Here is a 22,489-nt window from a genome sequence, read left to right as displayed (position 1 = left end):
TGGAGGTTTCTCTTGTACTATGCAATCCCCTAGTTCTTGGTTGATACTTTCTGTGAGTCCTACCATTTGATTCAATTCTGATGCTATTTACTCTGGGTTAGGGAAGACCCAGAGATGCAAATCACTCTGGGCTAACAGTTTAGTAGTATCAGGCTGAGGATATAGTTCTATTAGTAGCTTGCTTGCCTGATAGGCAGGAAACTCTGAATTCAGTCCTCAGCACCACACAAAACAGGTGTGGTGATAGGTATTTGTAATTCTATTTTGCAGGCAGGAGAGATGACTCACTCAGTAAAGTGCTTACTATGGAAGTATGAGGACCTGACTTTAGATATCTAGAATCTAGTTAAAAGATGAGAACAGTAGTGCATACCTATGATGCCAGAACTAAGGAATTCCAGAAACCAGTAGAACACCAGAATGCATTGGACATCTGGTTTAGTAAGTTGGTATTCTCTGGATTCACTGAGAAGCTCATTCTCAAAATAAGGGGGAGGGTAATAGAGGAATATATCTGCTATTAACTTCTAACATCCAGATGCATCTACACACACAAACACAAGCATAGGCAAACACATACACACTCATGCTCAAGTATATGTATTCATATATACACATGCACACAGGATTTAAAGATCATCCTTGGTTTAGAGTGCATGAGATCTTTTCAAAAACAAAAAACCAAACAAACATAGGAAAAAAAAAAAAAAAACAACCAACCAACCAAAAACAGGCTTTCACAGTTATTTACACATCTGTGTTAGTTGGTTGCAAATCAGATATTTTCTCTGAAGCTTTTTCTTTTAAAATTTTGTTTTCAATTTTTATTAGTTCTTTGAAAATTTCATAAAATGTATTTTAATCATATTAATCTCTTCATCTAACTCTTGCCAGATTCACTCCCACTTCCCTGCCTTCCCAGATTTGTATACTCATTTTTTTTTCTTTTTTGGTAAAACCCATCCAGTACAATTTGTGCTTCCTGCATAATTTCTGATGTGTTACCTTCCAGTGTAGTATGGTTGATCTACCAGAGGCTATACCTTTACCCCCTCCCCCTGCCAAAAAAAAAAAAATAGAATACCCATAAGCTTCCAATTTTCAATAGATTCTCAGCTAGGTACTCAAACTCAATTCTCCTTTCCATACTGGGATTCGAGCTGGTTTGAGTTTGCACAGGCATTGCTCACACCCTTGTGATAACCCTTGAACCTCGGGAGGGTTGTGTGTGATATACATTTTCCATTTAGGGTTGAGCATTCATTAGTCTCTTGTTCTCTATACCTTAACCAACTGTGGGTCTCTGTGTTCCTTATTATCTCCAGGACATAAAATAAAGGTTTCTCTGATGGGAGTTGAGGGATGTGCTAATCTGTATATACATTGATAGTCACTGATAGCTTGTTAACACTATGTCTATTTAGCAGAATAGGAGTAGAAGGTTCTGTCCTAGGGCACCTGAGCTCCATAAATATAGGTTAATGCCTCTAATAATGGTGGCAGATAGGAGTTTTGATGTGTGGAGTGGGCCTTAAATCCAATGAGAATGTGGTTGATTACTTCCATGATATTTATGCCACTATTGTATCAGTGGGTATGTCTTGCCAGGATGGTTGTTATTGCAGCTCTCAGTGTTCACAAATAGGACAAATGGGTAAGACTGGTAATTCCTTTTCTCTTCTCATAGTGTGAATAGCACCTTTTAGCACTATACAGCTATGCTATAGATCTATACATCCAATAAAAACATTATGACATTGGCCTACATGCAAACTCATTGATCACTGAAATAGGATTGAGAATCCAGATATAAGTCCACACTCCAAAAAGCATTATGTTGAAAGCACAACATAAATCCCATTTTTCTCTTTTTAAGGACCTCATTTGTCTCCATGTAAGGACCAGGCCTGATTTTTAAAAAAAAGCTCCAGGGAGAGACCATAAAATCCAGAACAAGATCATAAACCCCCCTACAAAAGAACAGCCTGGGCATAATCACAAAAATGGAGAGATATCTTATCTCAGAATGGGTCATCTGTGCTGGGCAGCCCAATCTCATCCTATGGTTAAATGCTTATGACATAGGAATACAGACTATAAATCACCTATGACCCCCTCAAATCCACTAATAAAACTTAAGATTACCCAGTCCTTCTAGGGAATTCCCCCTGGTTTCCTATGAGAAGTCCCCATCTCAAAGAACAGTTAACCCCTGCATGCTGGTTGTTTCTGTAGAATAAATGTTCTTTGTTTTTGCATACCACTGTGTCTGGGGTCTTCCTTCAGTGATTTTCAGACACTTACATTAATTTTTAATGAAAAGTCCAATAGTACACACGGCAACAGATGCTATCTTCAAGAAATGATGCTGGTTAAACTTGATAGCTATTTATAGAAGAAAAAAGAGCTTAATTCTTATTCTCACTCTACACACAATTCAGCTCCAAATGGATCAAGAACCATAATATTAGGTGTGGTGCCCTGAATCTGATATAGAAAAAGGCAAAGAATACAGGTGAACTAATTGGCATAGAAAAGAACTTTTTAAAATAGGTCTTTAGCCCGTAGTAGCCCTGGTGGGAACAGAGTGCCCTGCTTCCTGCCCCTGAGACAGGGCCCTGGCATGATCCTCTTCCATGACTGTGGAGTGTGGATGGCTGCTGTGGGTTATGGCTTGTTTGTATAATAATGTATACATTTCACATTCCTTTGCAGAATGCCCTCCCTGTTAATGTTAATGACTCCATGATAATTACAAACAGCACCAGTCCAGGAGTTGAGGGTGTGGACATGTCTCAGCAAAATGATAAACACTGGGACCTTCAAGACGGCCCTTGAATGAAAAAGAGCTCTAAACACATGAGTTTGAAAATCTATAACTTCTTAACTACACCAAACAGGGATGCAGTATGAATGATGAGGGGTTTCATGAATCTAAGCTAACAAAGGCAGCTGCATCAATAAGCCAGCTTGTCAGAAAGATACAAAGGCAGGCGGATTTCTATGTTCAAGGTCAGCCTGGGACACAGCAAGTCCAGGCCAAGGTGTGATAGAAATATGAATTTCAGGACAGAGTCCCACTCAGCTAATTTATCATCTGTTCTTATAAATGGAAAACTGATCTGAATTTTTTGTAATATTAAAAAAAATGTATATTTACTGCCGCCTAAGAATCAAAGGTCTGGGGTCATGGGATGCTAATTCATAAAATAATCAAAAGGAAAATCTGGAATGAATGACTGGATTGAAATGTAAAATAAAAGAATGCACCTATGTTCTGCAGGAGATGAGCTATCCACAGAATTTTTTAGGATAAAAAGAGAATTTCTTGGAGAAACACACACACACACACGCCACACACACGCCACACACACTCACGCGTGTGCGCAGGACATGGACAGAGAAATCTCTTAGAATAGCAAGAAAGCAAAATAAAGACAGATCTCCATTGAGAAAGCAGAACAGACAGAGAAGCAGACTGGACAAGCTGTGTCAAGCAGAACACAGGTTGTCAGCATGAGTCCACGATTTTGTAGCTCCCAGACATTCCCTCTCTCAGAACCACTTTCCAAGCCAAGGCTGGTCGATGGTACATCTGACAGAGGGATATTATCTAAAATATATATTAAAAAACCCTAAACAACAACAACAACACACAATGATAAACAGGCAATAGAAAAGACAGAGGTTTCTGAAAGGATGAATTACTAATGGCTGAAATACATTTAATTGAAATTTCAAAATCCTTAGCCATCAGGAAATTGCAAATTAAAAGTACTATGAGATTTCATTTTACTATAGTAAGAATAGCCTAGATCAAAGAACCTGAATGCCATCAAATGCTCTCTCTCTCTCTCTCTCTCTCTCTCTCTCTCTCTCTCTCGTTAGGGTATAACACCTATTCACTGCCATTGGTAGTGGAAACAGGAGTTCCATTCTGGGCTCATTCTCTTTGGAGCAAGTACCTCAGATGCCAGATACAGTATAAACTTTATAAATTTGGTTGTAGCTACACTGAGAGTCACACGTGACAACACTTGTATCATGGGGGCAACAGATAGACCAAATGCTATAACAAAAGGGATCAGACAGTTGCATAGCTCAAAGGATAGTAGTCTTCCCCCCCCCCCCCGGCTTCTTTTACCAAAGGGGACATATACCTGCTCCCTGCAGAAGGACAGTTATGAAAATTTGTGAGTTTACAGCCTGTGAGTGAACTAAGTGGACAGTATTATTAATGATGCTATAGTACTAACTGTCATTTGGAATTATTTCAGACTAACAAGAAAATGTATGTTCTTTTTTCTTTATTGACTATCTTGGGTTGAGGTAAAAAAAAAGTCTAAAAGGTTATTTCAAGTTTTCCTAATGAGCATGTAGCCTGAAGGTCAACAAGGAACGCCTATAGCACAGTGGAACTCAAAGCAGATGAAGCTGGAAGTTAGAGCCCATTCTTTACATTGCATTTAAAGTATTTTCAGAAAGGGAAGTAGAGTTGGTCCCCAAATTGGTGCCTGTATCACTGGTCTGAGCTGAGTCCTCAGTCAGGGCCCTCTCTAGGCTGGCAGGTAAAGAGTGGATGAGTCTTTCTCTGAAGTCTTGGCCCATAAAGACATAAAGCATTGGATTGAGGCAGCTGTTGAAGAATGCCAAGGGGCTTGTGATTTTCAAAGCAGTTACAATGCCTGGAGTCATGTTCTTCAACCGTTCACGGACTTGGATTGTGGATATGAGGGCCACTACTTGAAATGGGCACCAGCAGAGGAAAAAGGCAGCCACAACAAAGGAGAGAACCCGCAAAGGACGGCTGGATTTGATCAGGCCCTGCCTGTGGATTTTAGTGGTTATTAACCCATAGCAAATGGCAACAATGGACATGGGAGTGCTGAACCCAATGATGAACCTGATGATTCCTCTGACAGTGAGCATGGTGATGGCCACTTTATACTTCTCTACAGAATCTTTGGTCCAGGGGGAGAAGTCGAAAGTACAGGCTGTTTTCCCTGGTCCAAGTCTACTATTAGGGACTGTGGTCAAACGAATGATAACTGGCAATGTAAGAAGAAATGCACAAATCCAGGGTACAATGATTACCTTCTTGGCTAGGCTCACAGTGCGGTGGTTCTGAGCCCAGACTGGATGCAGAACACAAATACAGCGGTCCAGTGCAATGAGGGCAATCAGGAAGACACTTCCAAATAGGTTTATGTCTATTACAGTATATATGAATTTGCACATGAACCAACCAAATGGCCAATGTCCTCTCATGACCATGCTGGCAGTGTAAAATGGCAAAGTGGAAGTGAAGCAAAAGTCAGCAATGGCCAAGTTCAAGTAAGAGATGGTGGTGACAGTGTGTTTCATGCGGAAACCAGCCACCCAGATCACGAGCCCGTTGCCCAGAACTCCAAGGACAAAGGTCACTGCAAAGATCAAATATGAGAAGACATCCAGAACAATGTAGCCAGCAGATACTGATTGAGTACTCCCAGACACATTCATGAGGTTCACTGCAGACTTGTTCATGAGGAGAGACATGTTGGTGTCCATCTTGTAGACTCCTAGAACATAAAGAAAGAGGTGTGTTTATTTATTTGTCTTACCTTTTTTTTTTTCTCTGTGAGACAAGATCTCAGTACACATCCTTGCTAGCCTAGAACTTTTTCTATAGACAAAACTCATAGAATCTTTTTCTATATGCAAACTCATAGAAATCTGCCTGCCTCTTTCACTCTTGTGTTGGGATTAAAGTGGCATATCACGATGCTTGACTTTATTTTTTCATTTTCCATGCGCATGTGTTTTCTATACATGTATGAGTGTATGTATGTATTGGTATGGTTATGTACATATGTGCACATGTATGTGGAGACCTGAGATTGATGTTGGGAATCATCCTCTACCATAACTCCACCTAATTCTTTAAAACAGGGTCTCTCAACCAAATCCAGAACTCATTGCTGTGACTAACCTTGATAGGCAGATTGCTCCAAGAATTGGATCTCTTCACTTTCTGAGGCTGGAATTATAGCTGAGCCTCTCTGTCCAATTGACATATAGTTTTCTGGTGATACAAACCGTGACCCTCACACTTGAATGTAAGCATTATAGCAACTGAGACATCTCCTCAGGACCTATTTTTGAAAATGCTGCCTCAAGCAATTTTCTTTTCTTCTTTTTCTTCTTCTTCTTTTTAAGCTTCTATTTTTTATTAGATATTTTCTTTATTTACATTTCATTTACATTTCAAATTTTATCCCCTTTCCTCATTTCCCCTCCAACCACCCCCCCCCATTCCATCACCCTTCCCCCTGCTTACTAATCCACCCACTCCTGTTTCCCTGTCCCGGCATTTCCATACACTGAGGCATCAAGCCTTCGTAAGACTAAGGGCCTCTCCTCTTATTGATGTCCCACAAGGCCATCCTCTGCTACATATGAGACTGAAGGCTTGAGTCCCTCCTGTTTACTCTTTGGTTGGTGGTTTAGTCCCTGGAAGCTCTGGGGAATACTAGTTGGTTCATATTGTTGTTCCTCCTATGGGGCTGCAAACCCCTTCAGCTCCTTGGGTCCATTTATTACTGTATCCAGTCTACTTCCATTTCAAGTCCTTCACACTCAAGCTAGGGAAAATTCACCACTGCTGGACATTCATTCATGTTGTTAACCTCTTATCAGATGGGGAAGGTGTGCCTATGCTTTCACAAAAATTGCTAATATGCACTCTGTTCACAATGCAATTAGTTGGCTGGTGTAGATCCTTAACTTGCAAGAGAAAAACAAAACTGGGTAAACAGTACATAGGTAAGATTTATGTTCACCACTTCAATAAAAGATCAAGCCAATAGGATGGGTTAACATTGCAGCAGAGAGTCCTAATTGGATTGTTAAAAACAGAAGGAGAAGACTTGGTGACAGAAGGGTATGTGTTGGAAGATGTCATTAGGCCAAGAGTATGAGGATGATATGATCATGTATGTAACTGTCAAAGCATAAATAAGAGTTATTGTCAAAAAACTTGTGTTCAACAAAAGTTGTACACACATTTTATTGTAGCATTTCTCACTATAGCTAGAATATAAAAGCAACCTGTCCTAGTTTTCTTTTCAAGAGAAATTTGGGAAGAAAAGGGTTTGTTTAAGTGTGTATTTTATACTGTATTATGAAGGAAAATCAAGGCAGAGACCTGGAACCAGGAACTGAAGCAGTGGCCATGGAGTAGTGCTGCTCTTTGGCTTAATTTTCATGAATTTCTCAGCATGCTTTCTTACACAAACTAGCACTAGCAGCCCAAGTGGCACCACAAACAGTGAGCTGAGCCCTCCTAATCAATCACTAAACAAGAAAATGTTTCACAGACTAATCTAAAGACCAATCTCATGGAGGCCACTTCACAGTTGTGGTTTACTCTTCCTAGATAACTCTATCATGTGTCTGGGTAAGATAACCTAAATAAAGAAATTGTATATACAAAGTATTTTGATATTTCCAATTGATGTATAGCTTTTGGACATAAAAAGGAATGAAAGACATTGATTGTAGTAGCATGTACCTATAATCATAGCACTTGGAGAATTTAGGCAGGAGTACAGCAAATTTGAGGCCTGGATATACAATGGTACTCTCTCAAAAGGTTAAACAAAGCAATAGAAAATGAACGTATAGGATGACAGATATACTTTAAAGGTATAGTAAAAGGGAATCCATACACAAAATGTTATATGATGCATTATTCAACTTATAACAAATAACCACAATAAGTAAGTTTACAAGAAACAGCATGCTAGTGGATACAGGGGCCTGAGGGAGGGAGAGAGAAGAATTATTGCTCAAAGGTTATGGGATTTATTTTCTTTTAAGTGATGAAATTTGTCTAGAATTAGATAGGGTTATGGTTGCAAAACATTTTAAATACACTTAATGATACTTAATTTTAAAGTGATAAAATTTAAGCTGGGTGTGGTGCTGGTGGTGTATGCTTGTCATTGCAGCTCTTGGAAGACGGCAGAAAGATTTGACGCTGTGGCTGGCATGGGCTGCATAGTAAGTTTAAGACCAGACTGGAATCCATAGCTAGATGTGGTCTCAGTAAACAAACAATAAGGGCCTGAGAAAATTGCTCACTCAGTAAAGTGCTTGCTACAAAATCACAAGAACCTAAGTTTTTATGTCCAGCTGTATACGAAGCTGGTAATGTAACATGTGCCTGTCTAAAGTCCCAGTGCTGGAGGAGCAGAGATGGGAGGCTCCACAAGGCGACCGATCAAACTCTGGTGAACTCCAAGTCCAGTGAGAGCTCTTTCTCAAAAAATAAAGTTGATTGCCTCTTCACGCAAGCAACAACAACAACAATAAGAAAAAAAGTATCAGGTAAATTTTAATTACATTTATTTTCAAACAGCCTAAATAAAACAGTGTGTGGACACTAGGAAACTGGCAGAAGACAGCTTCTGTGATGCAGAATGAGACTGATCAGCTATTTCTCTGCATGAGTACTTCATTACACACCTACCTCTTACCTTACTAGGGCTTAAAAAAAAAAAAAGACTTATTTCCTCTGCTGAGAGGGAACATTTCCATGAGTAATGGCCTCAGCGGACATCTCTGAAATTGTTCCTTATATATTATTTCTTTTAAATTTGATATTATAATTTCACCATTTCTCCTTTCCTTTCTTCCTTCCAAACCATCTATCCCATATGCCCCTCACTCCCAACTCCATCCCTGCTCTCTTTCAAGGGTATGGTCTCATTTTTTAATTAATTGATGTTACACACACACACACAACACACACACACACACACACACACACACACACACACACACACACACACACACAGAGACAGAGAGAGAAAGACAGAGAGAGAGAGAGAGAGAGAGAGAGAGAGAGAGAGAGAGAGAGAGAGATACAACTTGCTTAGTCCATATAATGTGACTTGTATGTATGTTTCCAAGGCAGATCATTTGATATTGGATAACCAATTGAAATTAGCTTTTAGAATTGATTTTGAATCATGTGTATATGTGTGTGTATCTGTGCATGAGTGTAGATATCCAACAATGCCAGAGATGGCGGATCCCAGATGTGACATGCCTGACTTATGTGCTAACAATTGCACGCAGGACCTCTTCAAGAACAGCAAGCACTCTTAACATCTCTCCAAGAAGTGTCTCTCCAGCCCCTTTATGAGATTATCTTGATAGAAAGAAATAATGTTCTTTCTGTCTGTGAGATTTCTTCAATATGATTTAAGGCAAGAAAAGTCAGGAGAGAAAGGAAGGTTCTATTAAGCCGTGGGTATGAGATGTCACTGGATTATGTATGCATAGTATTATTCATGTCAAAATGGCTTCCCCTAATATCAATTGCAGACTTCCTTAAATAGGGTAGAGGGAGTAAAATGCATTAATAGGACTAGGCATGAATTAGTGATTGATAAGTAGCATGTACTGAATAACAAATGTTTTTTTTTCATGTATGTGTATTTGTGAACATGCATATAGATGTAAGAGGTCAATGTCATGTGTCTTCCTAATAACTCTTCATCTTATGTTTTTCAGACAAAGTGTCTTACTAAACTTAGAGCTACATTGATTGACCAATGAGCTCCAGATATCTGCCCATCTCCCTTTTGCCCACACATGTCAGTCCCAATGCTGAAGTTGAGGACTCACACTACAGCACCTAGCTTTTATGTGTGCGTTGGTGATCTGAATAAAGGTACTTATTGCATAGCAAAGAGCTTATTGACTGAGGCATCTCTTCTGCCAGAGGATTTACTTTTTATTGTTTTTGTTTTTATTATGACACTGTGAAAATTAGAAAATAGACTGGTCCTGGAACATTAATTTAATTTCTTAAAAAATATTCAATCTTTCAGTCTGAAATTTCAGCAATGATCTCTTTCTGACCCTGCTCTGTCATACTACTTTGGGTTGACTCACATAATATTGACTCCAATTTGAGATAGAAAAGAGTGACCATAAAATTTAAAATTCTATGGAGGAATCAAATTGCAATGCCTCATTAATAATGTTTACATTCCTTAACAGCATGCCAAAATGAAAATTTGGTTAGATAAGGTTATGGAAATGGTGAGCAAATATTAAACTAAAGGTAAGTCCTTCTAACTTCCTTCATTTCTCTATATTTCCCATTTTCTAGGTAAATCAGGCTGGTCTTGAACTTATAACAGTCCCACTTGTGCTTCCTAAGTAGTAGCATTACATATGTGTGCTATCAAAACCAGATAGCTCTCCTTTTCTTTCTACTTTCCTCATCCTCCTTTTCTTCCTTGTTTTTGCTTTTTGTCTTTTGAGACATGGTTTTATGAATCTTAAATTTGCCAAGGATAGATTTACACTTCTGGTTCTCCTTTCTCCACTCCCTAATTCTGGGATTGTAGGTATGAAGAATCCTCAGGTTACAAGATGATTAACTCCAGGTCTTCTATGCTAGACACATACTCTTCATTCTGAGCCACAATCGCAGCCCTGCCACTCTCCTTTCTTTAAAACACCCATGGGACAGCCTAAAATCACCTGTGTAGATAACATTATGATTGACCCTAAAAGGTTTACAGTTTTAGAAACTATTTGTCTCCTCTTCCTCCACATTCCACCAAACCCCGACCACCAAGCTCTGCTGAGGGATGTTTATTCTTAAGAATCTATGAGGCAATGAATAACAATGTTTACAAAATGAAGAAGGAAAATTCTGCAATGACAGGTCACAACATACAAAAGCAGAAGAACTATAAGACATAGTCCCATCTACTATTGGAGGAACATGATTGTGGTTTGGATTGAATAGTAATGTTGTAGGACACCATTTACAGAGCTCGTTAAATCTTTCAATCACTGTACTACATCTTCACCTTCTACAGACCTTGATAAGGTTGAACTTGATTAGACAACATCAACATTGTGATAGAAGAAATTCAGGCTTTGAGAGAGGAAAAACAATTAAATCAGCAATTCTGGAGGAGACAGAGGCAAATTTATGAAGGATCTGGGACTTGTTTGCTTGGGGGTTCATCACTGCCCACATAGATTTTTCCCCCAACCCCATGCACAGCCACTGCCCTCCACTCTCCTGAAGCACCTTCTTTAGCTTCATATCTATGACCGGGTAGTAGCTATCACAGGCTTATATCTAGCTTCTGCTTTTCCCACAGATTTTTCACAATCTACTTTTTCCAGGAGTGCTATCTCTGACTAGTACATGCTCAACACTTTTCCTTGATTCCTCCCTACAAATGGATACATCAATATTTTCTAGAACATTTCATCTTCAATCTAAGTTACCATTCACTTTCATATCACCCTTTAATTACCACACCTTTGACTCGCTTTTGTGGCAAAACAGCCCAAAAGAGTGATGTGTGTTGCCCATATTTACCATTTTATTTTATGGTTTTCCACAACTGAACTTAATTTTTCCTTTTCTTTCTTTTTATTTATATTTTTAGACAGGCTCTTATGTAGTCCAAGATTACCTTAATTTACTACACATAGCCAAGGATTACCTTAATATTCGGATTCTCTTGCCTGTACATCTCTAATGTTGAGATTGCAGGAGTGCCACTGTGCGGTTAATGTGGTACTAGAGACAAAACCCAGGCTTTGTGCGTGCTAGGCAAGCATTCTACCCACTAAGCTACATCCCCATCCCTCTACCACACAAAGTCTATTATGCAGCTAATCTCCAATCTGCAGGATGCATTCTCATCAAGTTGTGCAGATTTCTAGGCAAGTTTTCTTACCTGAACTTTCCAACAGCTCTGGACAGATCTACAGCTGATCTCCTGAAGAAAGAAGCCTGTCTCTACTGAGCTCAGCAGAAAATATACAAAACCAACAGGAGGAGGGGAAACAGCAGAAATGCATTGGGTAACAGGAAACAGTAAACAAGCAACAATGGTTTTCTGTGATTTACAAAGGCCCTTCGAGTATATCCAAATCATGTTTTTTTTTTTTTTCCTTAACAGCATTTGGTGACTAAGTTGGATTGTTCTGGAAACTGGAGAATCTGAGAACCTCCCTCTGCTTTATATTTGGTGGGATATAGAGGTGTAACCTCCATATCAGAGCAGAAGGAATCTAGGTGCCCAAGAACCTTCTGATCATACGGAAAAGCTATGAGGCTGGGGTAAGAGAACTTATCATAAACAATGAAAGGCAGAGATAGAGAGGAGAGAAATAGGAACTATATACCCAGACAGAGGAAGATAAATCTGAACAGTTCAGACAGTCAGAAATGGTCAGCCATTCTACACTTAGTCACAGTCTCCAAGATCCATCACACAATAGCCCATACTTCTGTCAACATATCTTTGTGATTGTTCATAACAAACACCTTTTAGAAAGTTCCCAAGAAAGGGAGAAGTTGTGAGACTTTTCCTGGAGGGATATGAAAAGATGCCTATTTACTTGAGAAAGGACATGGAGGTTAAAAAAAGGTAATGAACATGTCACATCCAACTTGGTAAATCAGTGATCTTATTGGAGTGAAGATATGCAAACTCAAAAGGAACTCACAGAAATAGTCGTAAGGGGTATCATTTTTATATAGCAAAGGTCTCACATACCACGAGAAAACAAGAAAGGGAATCAGTAGAGAGTAATCGATGAACAGAATGTCAGGTTGTTTGAACTCTGATTGTTTTTCTTGAAGATAGTTTGATGGGAATCTAGCTCCTTCATATTCCACCATCCCTATTACAGAAGCTTTGTTCTTTCCAGACCAATAATCCATGGTGATCACATAGTATCTGTACAAATACTGAGGCATGTGTGTTTTGGGTACAATTTAGAGTATGAAGAAAATTAGGAAAGTCTTAGGGTAGACTTCTGCTCTGTGTTCCCATGTTTGCACAATCTATGCAAATTCAGAGGATTTTGCAATTCACTGTTCTCTGTGTTGGGGGTACTCCCTGTTAGAGATACCAAATCATTACTGTCAGATAATAGACCACTATTAATTGCCTCTGGGAACTATGCAGGTTCTCAGTTAGAACCAGGCCTGGGTAGGTGACTTGTTGGGTGATAATTATCTTATTTAAGCCATTTAACCAGGGCTGTACATTTTCTATCAAGGGTGAGAAAGTTAATATTTAATACCTGGCAGGTTTCAGGATCCTCAACTCAGCTTTATAGCATGAATACACAGAAAATATGCCAACAGTTCATCATTTAAAAAGATAGTAGTTGAATTTCACATCACTTCACTCATTATATTTTATTCATTTGTTGTTGTTCAAGCAAAACAACCCAAACCAAAACAAAAAAAATCTAACCATACAAGAAAACTAGTCCTGGCTTGCAGGCTGTACAACAACTGGTATTGGTGGGACTGGGGAGAGGGCATCCATGCTTAAGATGACTTAATGCTCTCTCTTGCAGACTGCAACAACAACCACACAAATAGTGCCCGGATGTGACCATAGTTTAGGAGGCTCAGTCATTTGACCTGTGAATTCAGAGTCATTATAGTTACAAATAGAATTTTTATTTGAGTAGAATAGACAGGAAAACTGAACAGAGTACATACTACAAATTCCAGTGTAGCAAATATTATCTAGGTCTTACAAAACATTCTTATCTCCTGACAGGCTCTCTGGGTGAAAGTTTTCATTACACCTCAGGCCAACCACTGTCTTCCTTTCAGACCTTGTTTGGAAATTAAGGCACATGATAGGTTCACTTTTCCTTTCAGCCCCCCACCCCAGCCTCTAGATTGTTCTCTCATCAACTTATAAAATCATCTTGTCTTTGTGCAGAAACTGGATTCTTATTCTTTCACCAATTAAAGCCCAAATTCATATTCCATCAGAATGTGATTGTTCAGATTTAGAATGTTTAAAGAACCAATTAAAGCTAAATGAGGTCATAAGGGTGGGGTCCTAATCCAATATAAGTGTTGTCTTTTTGAAAGGAAAGAAATACCAGGGTGGTGTAAGCTTACTGAAAGGTGTATGTGAGGATGCAGAGAGGAGATGATGGCTACCTGTAAGCAAAAGAGAAGCCCTGGGACCAACATTGTGATCCTGGACCTCCAGCATCCAGAACTGTGACAAAATCAGTTGCTATCTACTGATTGCTATCTACTTCGAGACACCCAGAGTGTGTTGATTTGTAGTGACAACCCTTGCAAACTAAGCGTTCTGCTTTAGTTTAGTGATTCTTATGTCTATGATGACCTTAAATCTATTCAATTCCCACAGTATATTAAAGGGGATGACTATGGACTGTAGGTATAGATCAATTAGCAGAGTGACTGTCTAACCTGCAGGATGGTCTGTATAAACCGGAGAGGATTGTACATGTCTGTATTTCAAGCACTCAAGTGGTGGAGACAAGAGGATCAGAAGTTCAGATGTCAACTTAGTGTGTTTAAAGACAGGTTGGACTCATGGGAACCTGTTTTCAAAATGTGAGGGTAAGAGAGTGACTAGTGAGAACATGAAGAGAGACAGAGACAGAGACAGAGACAGAGACAGAGAAGGAGATGTTGTGGCACAAACTAAAGAATGTGACCATGAGTTTATTTTTGACATTTCTCTATCTATGGTAGTGTCTATATCCTCTCTCCTTTTATCTGAGTTAGTAAAGACCTGGGTTGTTAGGGCACCCAGTTGTCCACAGAGACGTGAAGAATGTCTTCATATGGAAAGAAATCCATACATGTGCTGTTAGAACTGTTTAATAAGCATGGGGGCAACATTGTGCTTGTGATCATCTCAGTCTTCATGTGTATATGTGCTTGTGCCTGTAGAGATCAGGAGTAGAATTGTAGTGTCCTTGGATCTGGAGTTATAGGGAGCTGTGACCTGTTTGATGTAGGTACTGGGAAGTGAAGTTGGGTCCCCTGGAAGAGCAGTAAGTGCAATTAGTCATTGAGACGTCTATGTAGGTAGCCATTTTCATGTTATAAAAGCAGAAAAATCATTCTTAAATGTATGAGTGTTTTAACTTCCTCTATGACTGTGCATTGTGTTTGTGTCTGGTACCTGCAGAGGCCAGAAGAGGAAACTGAATGCCTTGGAACTGTAGTTGTAGATGGTGTGAGCCACTATGTAGGTCACTGGAAACAAACCTGGATCCTCTGGAAGAGTATTCAGTGCTATTAATCTCAAAGCCATCCTTCTAGCCCCAACTCCTTGATGTAGGTACTGGGAAGTGAAGTTGGGTCCCCCGATAGAGCAGTAAGTGCTATTCCAATTTTTTGAAAAAGAGTGAAGGGTTTGGGAGGGTGGTGTCTCAGTGGTTAAGAATAGGTATAACTCTGCTGTAAAAGAACTGAGTTTGGTTGTCAAAGCCCATGTCAGACTGTTCACAACATTTTGTAAAGTCAAATTAGAACCAACTTCAAAGAACCAGAGCACAGATGCTAGGGCCAAAAATTGATAGGACTGAACTCACGTTTTCCACAGATCAATGGTAGAAGAACATTTACACTCTGATTATAAGAACTCCACTTGGGCTGGAGAGATGCCTTAGAATTTAAGAGCACTGGCTGTTCTTCCAGAAATCTAGGTTCAATTACCACCACCCACATTGTTTCTCACAACTACCTGTAACTCCAGTTCCTAGCGATCCAGTGTTATCTTTTGGCTTCTGAGGACACCAGACATGTATGTTATACACACACAACTTTAAGAAAAATGTCCATATAAAAAATACAATGAAATAAAAGGATTCCAATAGCATCCCATTTGCCTGGCTTCTGGGAATCTTAGGAAACCAAGAGTTTATACAACAAGATTGGTTTCAGTTTTTGTTCCTCTCAGAGTTTCCTTAAGTCTATAGTGAGAGCCAAGTACTTCATTTACACCACAGGAACGGAAGAGTTCAGTGTAGGAAGGAGACCTCAGCTGGTGGTAAGTTGTGTTCCAGTAACTGAAACTTACTTTTTGAATGACTGTTATATGTGATGGACACTTCCTAAAATCCTGTGAAGAGATGTTTAATACCATATTTACTTTCACGAGATGGCTGCTGAGTTCTTGACTTAGAATATGTGTTGAACAGAAACACTTGAAAGTATGGGGAAACGGGTCAGTGTATAAGTGCTTGCCTTGCAATCATGCAGAACTGAGTTGAAGACACTTTAAAAAAGGTCAAGTGGAGGAGTATGATTCTTGTGCTTTTTATATGTCCATCCATTATGCTATAATTGTTGGTACAATGCGTTGCACATATCTTTCTTTTCATCTTAAAGCACACGTTTAATGTGATTTCAGAAGAAAGCAGAGGGTTTAATTGGTACTGTGCCATGGGAGGTATCAGGATAAGAACTGAGAACCTTGAGTTTGACTGTCTGGAGTCCACATCCATGAAGGTGGAAATTTGTTGCATTTCCAAAGACCCAAGACAATATGGAGTGGATTAATTGGAAGATAGGAGGTGGGAAAAATATGAAGAATATTTATAGGTTCTAAGATTGTGCTGTGAGTTTTTCCACAGAAACAAGTCTGTTTAATGAAGCAAAGCTTATCGCCTTCTTTTTCTCCTTTCCCCTTCTTGCCTTCATCCTCAACTGAATTTAATGTTTCTCATATGCTAGTTAGATGCTGTGCTATTAATCATGTCCCTTACTAGGGGATCCTAGGCAGTAATCTACTACTGATTCACACCTCTTGTCCCTTACTACTAAATGATTCTAGGATGATGCTCTAATGCTGAACTGCATCCCCAGCATTCAATTTACTTTTTGATTTTTTCATATTTTTTTCTCACAAATGTGTGTCTGTTTGCCCTGTGCTTGCAAGGTGCATAAGAAAGTCAGCAAAGACCATTGGATCTCCTGGCATTGAATTTACAGATCTAAGCCTACATGACAGTGCTGAAAACAGAACTGAGGTCCGCAGGAAGAGCAGACAATGATGTTATGTTCTGAGTAGTTTTTTTCAGTCCCCCTTTACTTTTTATTGTATAGAAATGATCCCAGGAAATAATCAAACTGGAACTCTTCCTGTATTGGAATCAAGCCTTGAATATACAGTTCTCATCACAACCTCAAATAACAGTTGGGATTTTTGGTGTGAAGACCATGTTGGGTCTTGAAGGGAGACAACATGATAATTCATATGTTAATGGGAATGCTCTATTGGAAAGTATATCCTGGTGTTATTGTTTATTTGTTGTTGTTGTTATTGTTTTGTTTGTTTTTTCCTTTGGCTTGGAAGAAAAAAGAAATTAAAAACTCAAGAGATGAATATCTAGGAGGGTGTGAGACATATACTGAGCCAGTGTGTGTGGAGAGGCCACTTGAAACGAACTATAACTCTTGCTCCTCTGGCAGTGGTACACAGCAGCATGGAGAGATGGCAGCTGGTACAGCAAAAAGTCCCCAGAAATTGATACCATTAAAAAAAAAATCTCTGAGAATAGCAGAGGGAATGATATAATTTGAGAAGCAACCAAAGGGAGGGAATAATCAGTTTACTGTGTTTGTTGTGTTTGTGTGTCTGTGTTTATATTTATGAATGTGATGATAAACATTAAACAAATAACTCTGTTATTCTATGTGTTTTAAAATTTTATTTGGACAAAGCGTCTTTCTGAGACTGTAACTTATTAGTGGGCTGGATAGTCAGGCAAGGATTTCACAGATTATCCTGTCTCTGCCCTGTTCCACAACTGGACTTGTAGATGTATGCCACCATACCTTGTTTTGACATGGGTGATGTAGATCTGAACTCAGGTCCTTATTGGATGGCAAGTGCTTTATAGTGAGCCATCTTCCCAGGTTGGAGTATGTATGCACATATTAAACAGGAGATGAGCATGGTAAATAGAATTAGCAAAAAAGTGCTGCTTCTGAAAGTCACTTCTTCAGAGCCATGGTTTCATTAGTTATAAAATGGGCATGTGTGTCCTAAGATAATTATAATGGGATAATTGTCATATGTCGGGGTTTCACCATACACTGACCATCCTAAGCAGCACATGATTTCTTCTGTGACTCATAGATCCTGACGTGCACAAAAGAGTGATTGACCTTTAGCCTATTTGTTTCTCTACCTATATTTTCTATCTTCTATACTATAGAAGTGGTTATCTACTAGGGGTCATTATGTCTTCCAAAGGAAAATGGTCATCTATAGATATTTTAGTTATCATAGCTGGACAAGAGTTGCTCCCAGAATGTACTAGCTGAGGTCAAAGAACTGTTACACATCCTGTGCTGTACAGGACTCCATTATACCCAACCACAATTAAGTACTGACAGATGTCAACAGTGTTAGGCTTGAGAAATTCTGAAAAACATTACACAATGTCCTGGTTAGGATCTTTGTGAAAAGAATGGGTTAGAAAAAGAAAAGTAGGAACTGCTATGAGAAACAAAGGAGAGAAATCACCATTGCATCACCATATGAGCATAATCAGCTAATGTGGCAGGTTCATATCAAATGAGGCATATTAGTGATGCAAAATTTGAAACTCTAAAATTAAATTAGGGTTCCAATGCTTTTACCTTCTGACAAAAACAGAAACAAAAACACAAACAGTACTCTACCAAAATCCTTAGAATATGGCTTTGGCTTGATAAAACAGTGGTGTTGCTGTCTCTCAATATTGACATGAGATTTACAGTTGACCAAATTATTGGGGTGTGTAGTGTGACTTTTCCTGGGGAAATGTGACACATGTCTACTCACCCCAAAAAATTCATGAGAGACTAACAGAATTATTACAGCAAAGAGCAATTTTGTGAACTGATGTCTTCTAACATTCCTTTGTAATTTTAGCACTCTGAAAGGTGAAGCAGAAAGTCAGGAATATGAGGTCAGCTGAGATACCTAACTAAACCCTTTCTCAACCACACATTACAAAAAACCCAAAAACCAAAAAACAAAAAATAAAGCCACCCCCCCCAAGCAATCAACTAAGAAGGGGTCAGTATTACTATTCCTTCTAAAGATACATTGATAAGTCTAAAACGTTTATGGTGGTGCAAAAGTACCCTATATTTTATGCAAGTACATTTTAAGCAGGATTAATTAATAATTGATAAAATTTCTTTCTTCACTTTTATTATATTACACTATATTATATTATATTATATTATATTATATTATATTATATTATATTATATTATATTATATTGCTGGAGATAGAACCTAAAGTTATTTACGCACTATATAAGTGTGCTACCATTAAGCCCAAGTCTCATATCCTTAATGGGAGATATAAATTAGTAGATGTGTGAGTAGAATTTCGTCCTTTGTGAATGGCTCAGGCTCTACCTTAGGAAGCAGTGAAGTTTCAAGATACTCTCTAGCCTGGTCAGGATATATATTCAAAAATAGATGGAGAGACAACTTCCATCAACAAAATCGTGATTTGTTTAGCAAAGAGCAAGTGATCATATTGTGTTACAGAGGGCACAGACACATTCAGCAGCATCTGTCACCTGTGGTGTGGTAGGAGGCCTCAGATCTAGCTAGATTAAAGTCTGTCCTTTTATATAGTTTCCAGGGTCATATTTCCTATTAACCTCATTCTAGTCTTAAAAGAAAAAGAACAAATGATAAACCTATTAGAATTTTTATATAGGCCACTCAAAATTCCAACCACATTAAATACAGAACGCATGGTCTTTCAGGAGAAGTCCACAAACTCCATTAAAATTCACCCTCTAACACTCATAACAGTAAACTGTGCGGTCATGCATACTCTTTGTATACCAAGGTGGTAGAAACTTCACCTTAATCAGGCACTGGATTGAATATAGAGATGGTACCTACCTGTTCCTCTGTCCAGCTGTGTCTAGAATGTTCCTTCATGTTTAAACACTCTCTTTGCATTAGATAAGAAACCAAGATACCAACAAGCATCACCAGAAACCACACTTATACATTAACAAGGGTCTGCATGTGCTCTCTGTTTTGTTATAATATCCTTTGAACTGTGGTGGTTTTAACCTCTTTGTACAAATTCAAGAAGATCAATATTCAAATTTGGTCTACCACAATTTGAACCATAAAAGGTCATCTTTTTTCCATATATATACTACTCATCTCATAAATCCTCACTAAAATGCCATTGAAATCTATAGCGCAGAGTCCATTAGGCAGTACTCATTCTATGGGTCATCCCATTGAGTATCTCTTGTTTGTTCTTTTGTCTGTCTTTCTCTCTGTGTGTCTGCTTGTCTTTCTGTCTGAGTCTTTTACTCTTTCTCTCTGGAGTGTACATCTATTGCTTTGCCAAAAAACCTTTTTGATTGTGGCTGAAGAGATGGCTCAGTGGTTAAGAGCACTGACCGCTGCTCTTAAAGAGGTTGTGGGTTCAATTCTCAGCAACTACATGGTGGCTCACAACCACCTGTAATAGGATCCATTTGAAGATAATGACTGCGGAATCTCATATAGAAAATAAATCTTTAAAAACTTTTTGATTAAGGTTTTGACATCTCTCCACTGAATTATTTATTTTGTGAACATGAGAACTGATGAAAAGCCTTTACTGAAGTATAGTCTACTAAGTCCATTGATTTCCTTGAAGTGCTAAACTCCTTTCACTCATATTTCCCTCTCTGTTCCCCCTCAGTTCAGTATCACTGTTGAGACACAAGGGCTTATTATTTTTTGTAATTAGTTTAAATGCAGGAATAGTTTTAAGAATATGAGAAATGTGGAGAGCTATGCTACTGCAGAAAGGCATGCAGTAAAGTGCTAGTTTTGGAATGTTACTGTGAAAATGCTCTCCTGTAGTAGCAGGGAGTGTACATTCTAAATGAGTGTCATGTCAGAAGGAGCCAAATATCTGAGAAATGGTTGTTTTTGAAAACTTTCAGGTGCAGAGAAAATGGAAACCAACTACTCCATCCATCTGAATGGATCAGAAGTGGTGGTCTATGATTCTACCATCTCCAGAGTTCTGTGGATCCTCTCAATGGTGGTTGTCTCCATCACTTTCTTCCTTGGTGTGCTGGGAAATGGACTAGTGATCTGGGTAGCTGGATTCCGGATGCCACACACTGTCACCACTATCTGGTATCTGAATCTAGCATTGGCTGACTTCTCTTTCACAGCAACTCTACCATTCCTTCTTGTTGAAATGGCTATGAAAGAAAAATGGCCTTTTGGCTGGTTCCTGTGTAAATTAGTTCACATTGTGGTAGATGTAAACCTGTTTGGAAGTGTCTTCTTGATTGCTGTCATTGCCTTGGACCGCTGTATTTGTGTCCTGCATCCAGTCTGGGCTCAGAACCACCGCACTGTGAGCCTGGCTAGGAAGGTGGTTGTTGGCCCCTGGATTTTTGCTCTGATTCTCACTTTGCCCATTTTTATTTTCTTGACTACTGTTAGAATTCCTGGAGGAGATGTGTATTGTACATTCAACTTTGGATCCTGGGCTCAAACTGATGAAGAAAAGTTGAACACAGCTATCACTTTTGTAACAACTAGAGGGATCATCAGGTTCCTTATTGGTTTCAGCATGCCCATGTCCATTGTTGCTGTTTGCTATGGACTCATTGCTGTCAAGATCAACAGAAGAAGCCTTGTTAATTCCAGCCGTCCTTTACGAGTCCTTACAGCAGTTGTGGCTTCCTTCTTTATCTGTTGGTTTCCCTTTCAGCTTGTGGCCCTTTTGGGCACAGTCTGGTTTAAAGAGTCATTATTTAGTGGTGGTTATAAAATTCTTGACATGTTTGTTTACCCAACAAGCTCAATGGCTTACTTCAATAGTTGTCTCAATCCAATGCTCTATGTTTTCATGGGCCAGGACTTTCGTGAAAGATTTATTCATTCCCTGCCTTATAGTCTTGAGAGAGCCCTGAGTGAGGATTCTGGTCAAACCAGTGATACAAGCACCAATTCTACTTCACCTCCTACAGACATTGAGTTAAAGGCCCCATGAAGTCTGTGATAAGGGATGGTTTTCATCCCACTTCAGTACCATTCCACTTCTGCCTTACCTTATGCTGTGTCCTATAGCATTTTTAATCTGAAAAAACAAACAAACAAACAAACCAAACCTTCTGTGTCCCCTGAATCTGGAAAAATGAAATAAAAGTCAATGTTAATACTGTTGTTCTTTTGTGTTCTTTTAAAAACTAAGCCTTTATACTCTAAACAAAACTAATGTAGATAAAACCAATGGAGCAATGTACTACAAGAGAGGAAAAGAGCAATGCATATTCTCAAGGCTTATACATGATGGTAAATATTAAAATTAAATTATTCTACTTCATAGACTGAGAAGATGTCTCAATGGGTAATAAAAATTTCTGCTTCAGTAGAATACCTGGGTTTAGTTTCAACGACCCACAGCACCTGAATTACAATTGCTAGTAATTCTATCTGTAGAGGATCCAAGGGCTTCAGACTTAGTAAGCATTTATACTCATACGCATTTGCTGCCTGCACAAAAATAACTAAATATAAAATAAATATTAAATATTATTTATCATTAATTAGTAATATTAAATATTATTCAATATTATTAATATATAAATATTAATATAAAATAGTAT

General features: G+C 38.7%; 2 protein-coding genes across 2 annotated transcripts; one reads left to right on the top strand and one right to left on the bottom strand.

Moving 5' to 3' along the window:
- Window positions 1–4,340: 4,340 nt before the first annotated feature.
- On the bottom strand, window positions 4,341–11,820 carry Fpr1 (formyl peptide receptor 1). Its single transcript, XM_021149979.2, has 2 exons — window positions 11,766–11,820; window positions 4,341–5,561 (listed from the first exon to the last, which is right to left on the bottom strand). Exon 2 carries the CDS (start codon window positions 5,548–5,550, stop codon window positions 4,456–4,458), a length of 1,095 nt encoding a protein of 364 aa, XP_021005638.1. The 5' UTR covers window positions 5,551–5,561; window positions 11,766–11,820; the 3' UTR covers window positions 4,341–4,455.
- Window positions 11,821–15,864: 4,044 nt separating this feature from the next.
- Window positions 15,865–21,993, top strand: Fpr2 (formyl peptide receptor 2). Its single transcript, XM_021149556.2, has 2 exons — window positions 15,865–15,881; window positions 20,807–21,993. The coding sequence occupies exon 2, from the start codon at window positions 20,818–20,820 to the stop codon at window positions 21,871–21,873; it is 1,056 nt and encodes a 351-aa protein (XP_021005215.1). The 5' UTR covers window positions 15,865–15,881; window positions 20,807–20,817; the 3' UTR covers window positions 21,874–21,993.
- Window positions 21,994–22,489: the final 496 nt, after the last annotated feature.

Source organism: Mus caroli, unplaced genomic scaffold (assembly GCF_978045245.1).
Source record: "Mus caroli unplaced genomic scaffold, Mus_caroli_1 scaffold_18, whole genome shotgun sequence".
NCBI classification, from domain to species: Eukaryota; Metazoa; Chordata; class Mammalia; order Rodentia; family Muridae; genus Mus; species Mus caroli.
This window is presented reverse-complemented; position numbering and strand designations above follow the sequence as displayed.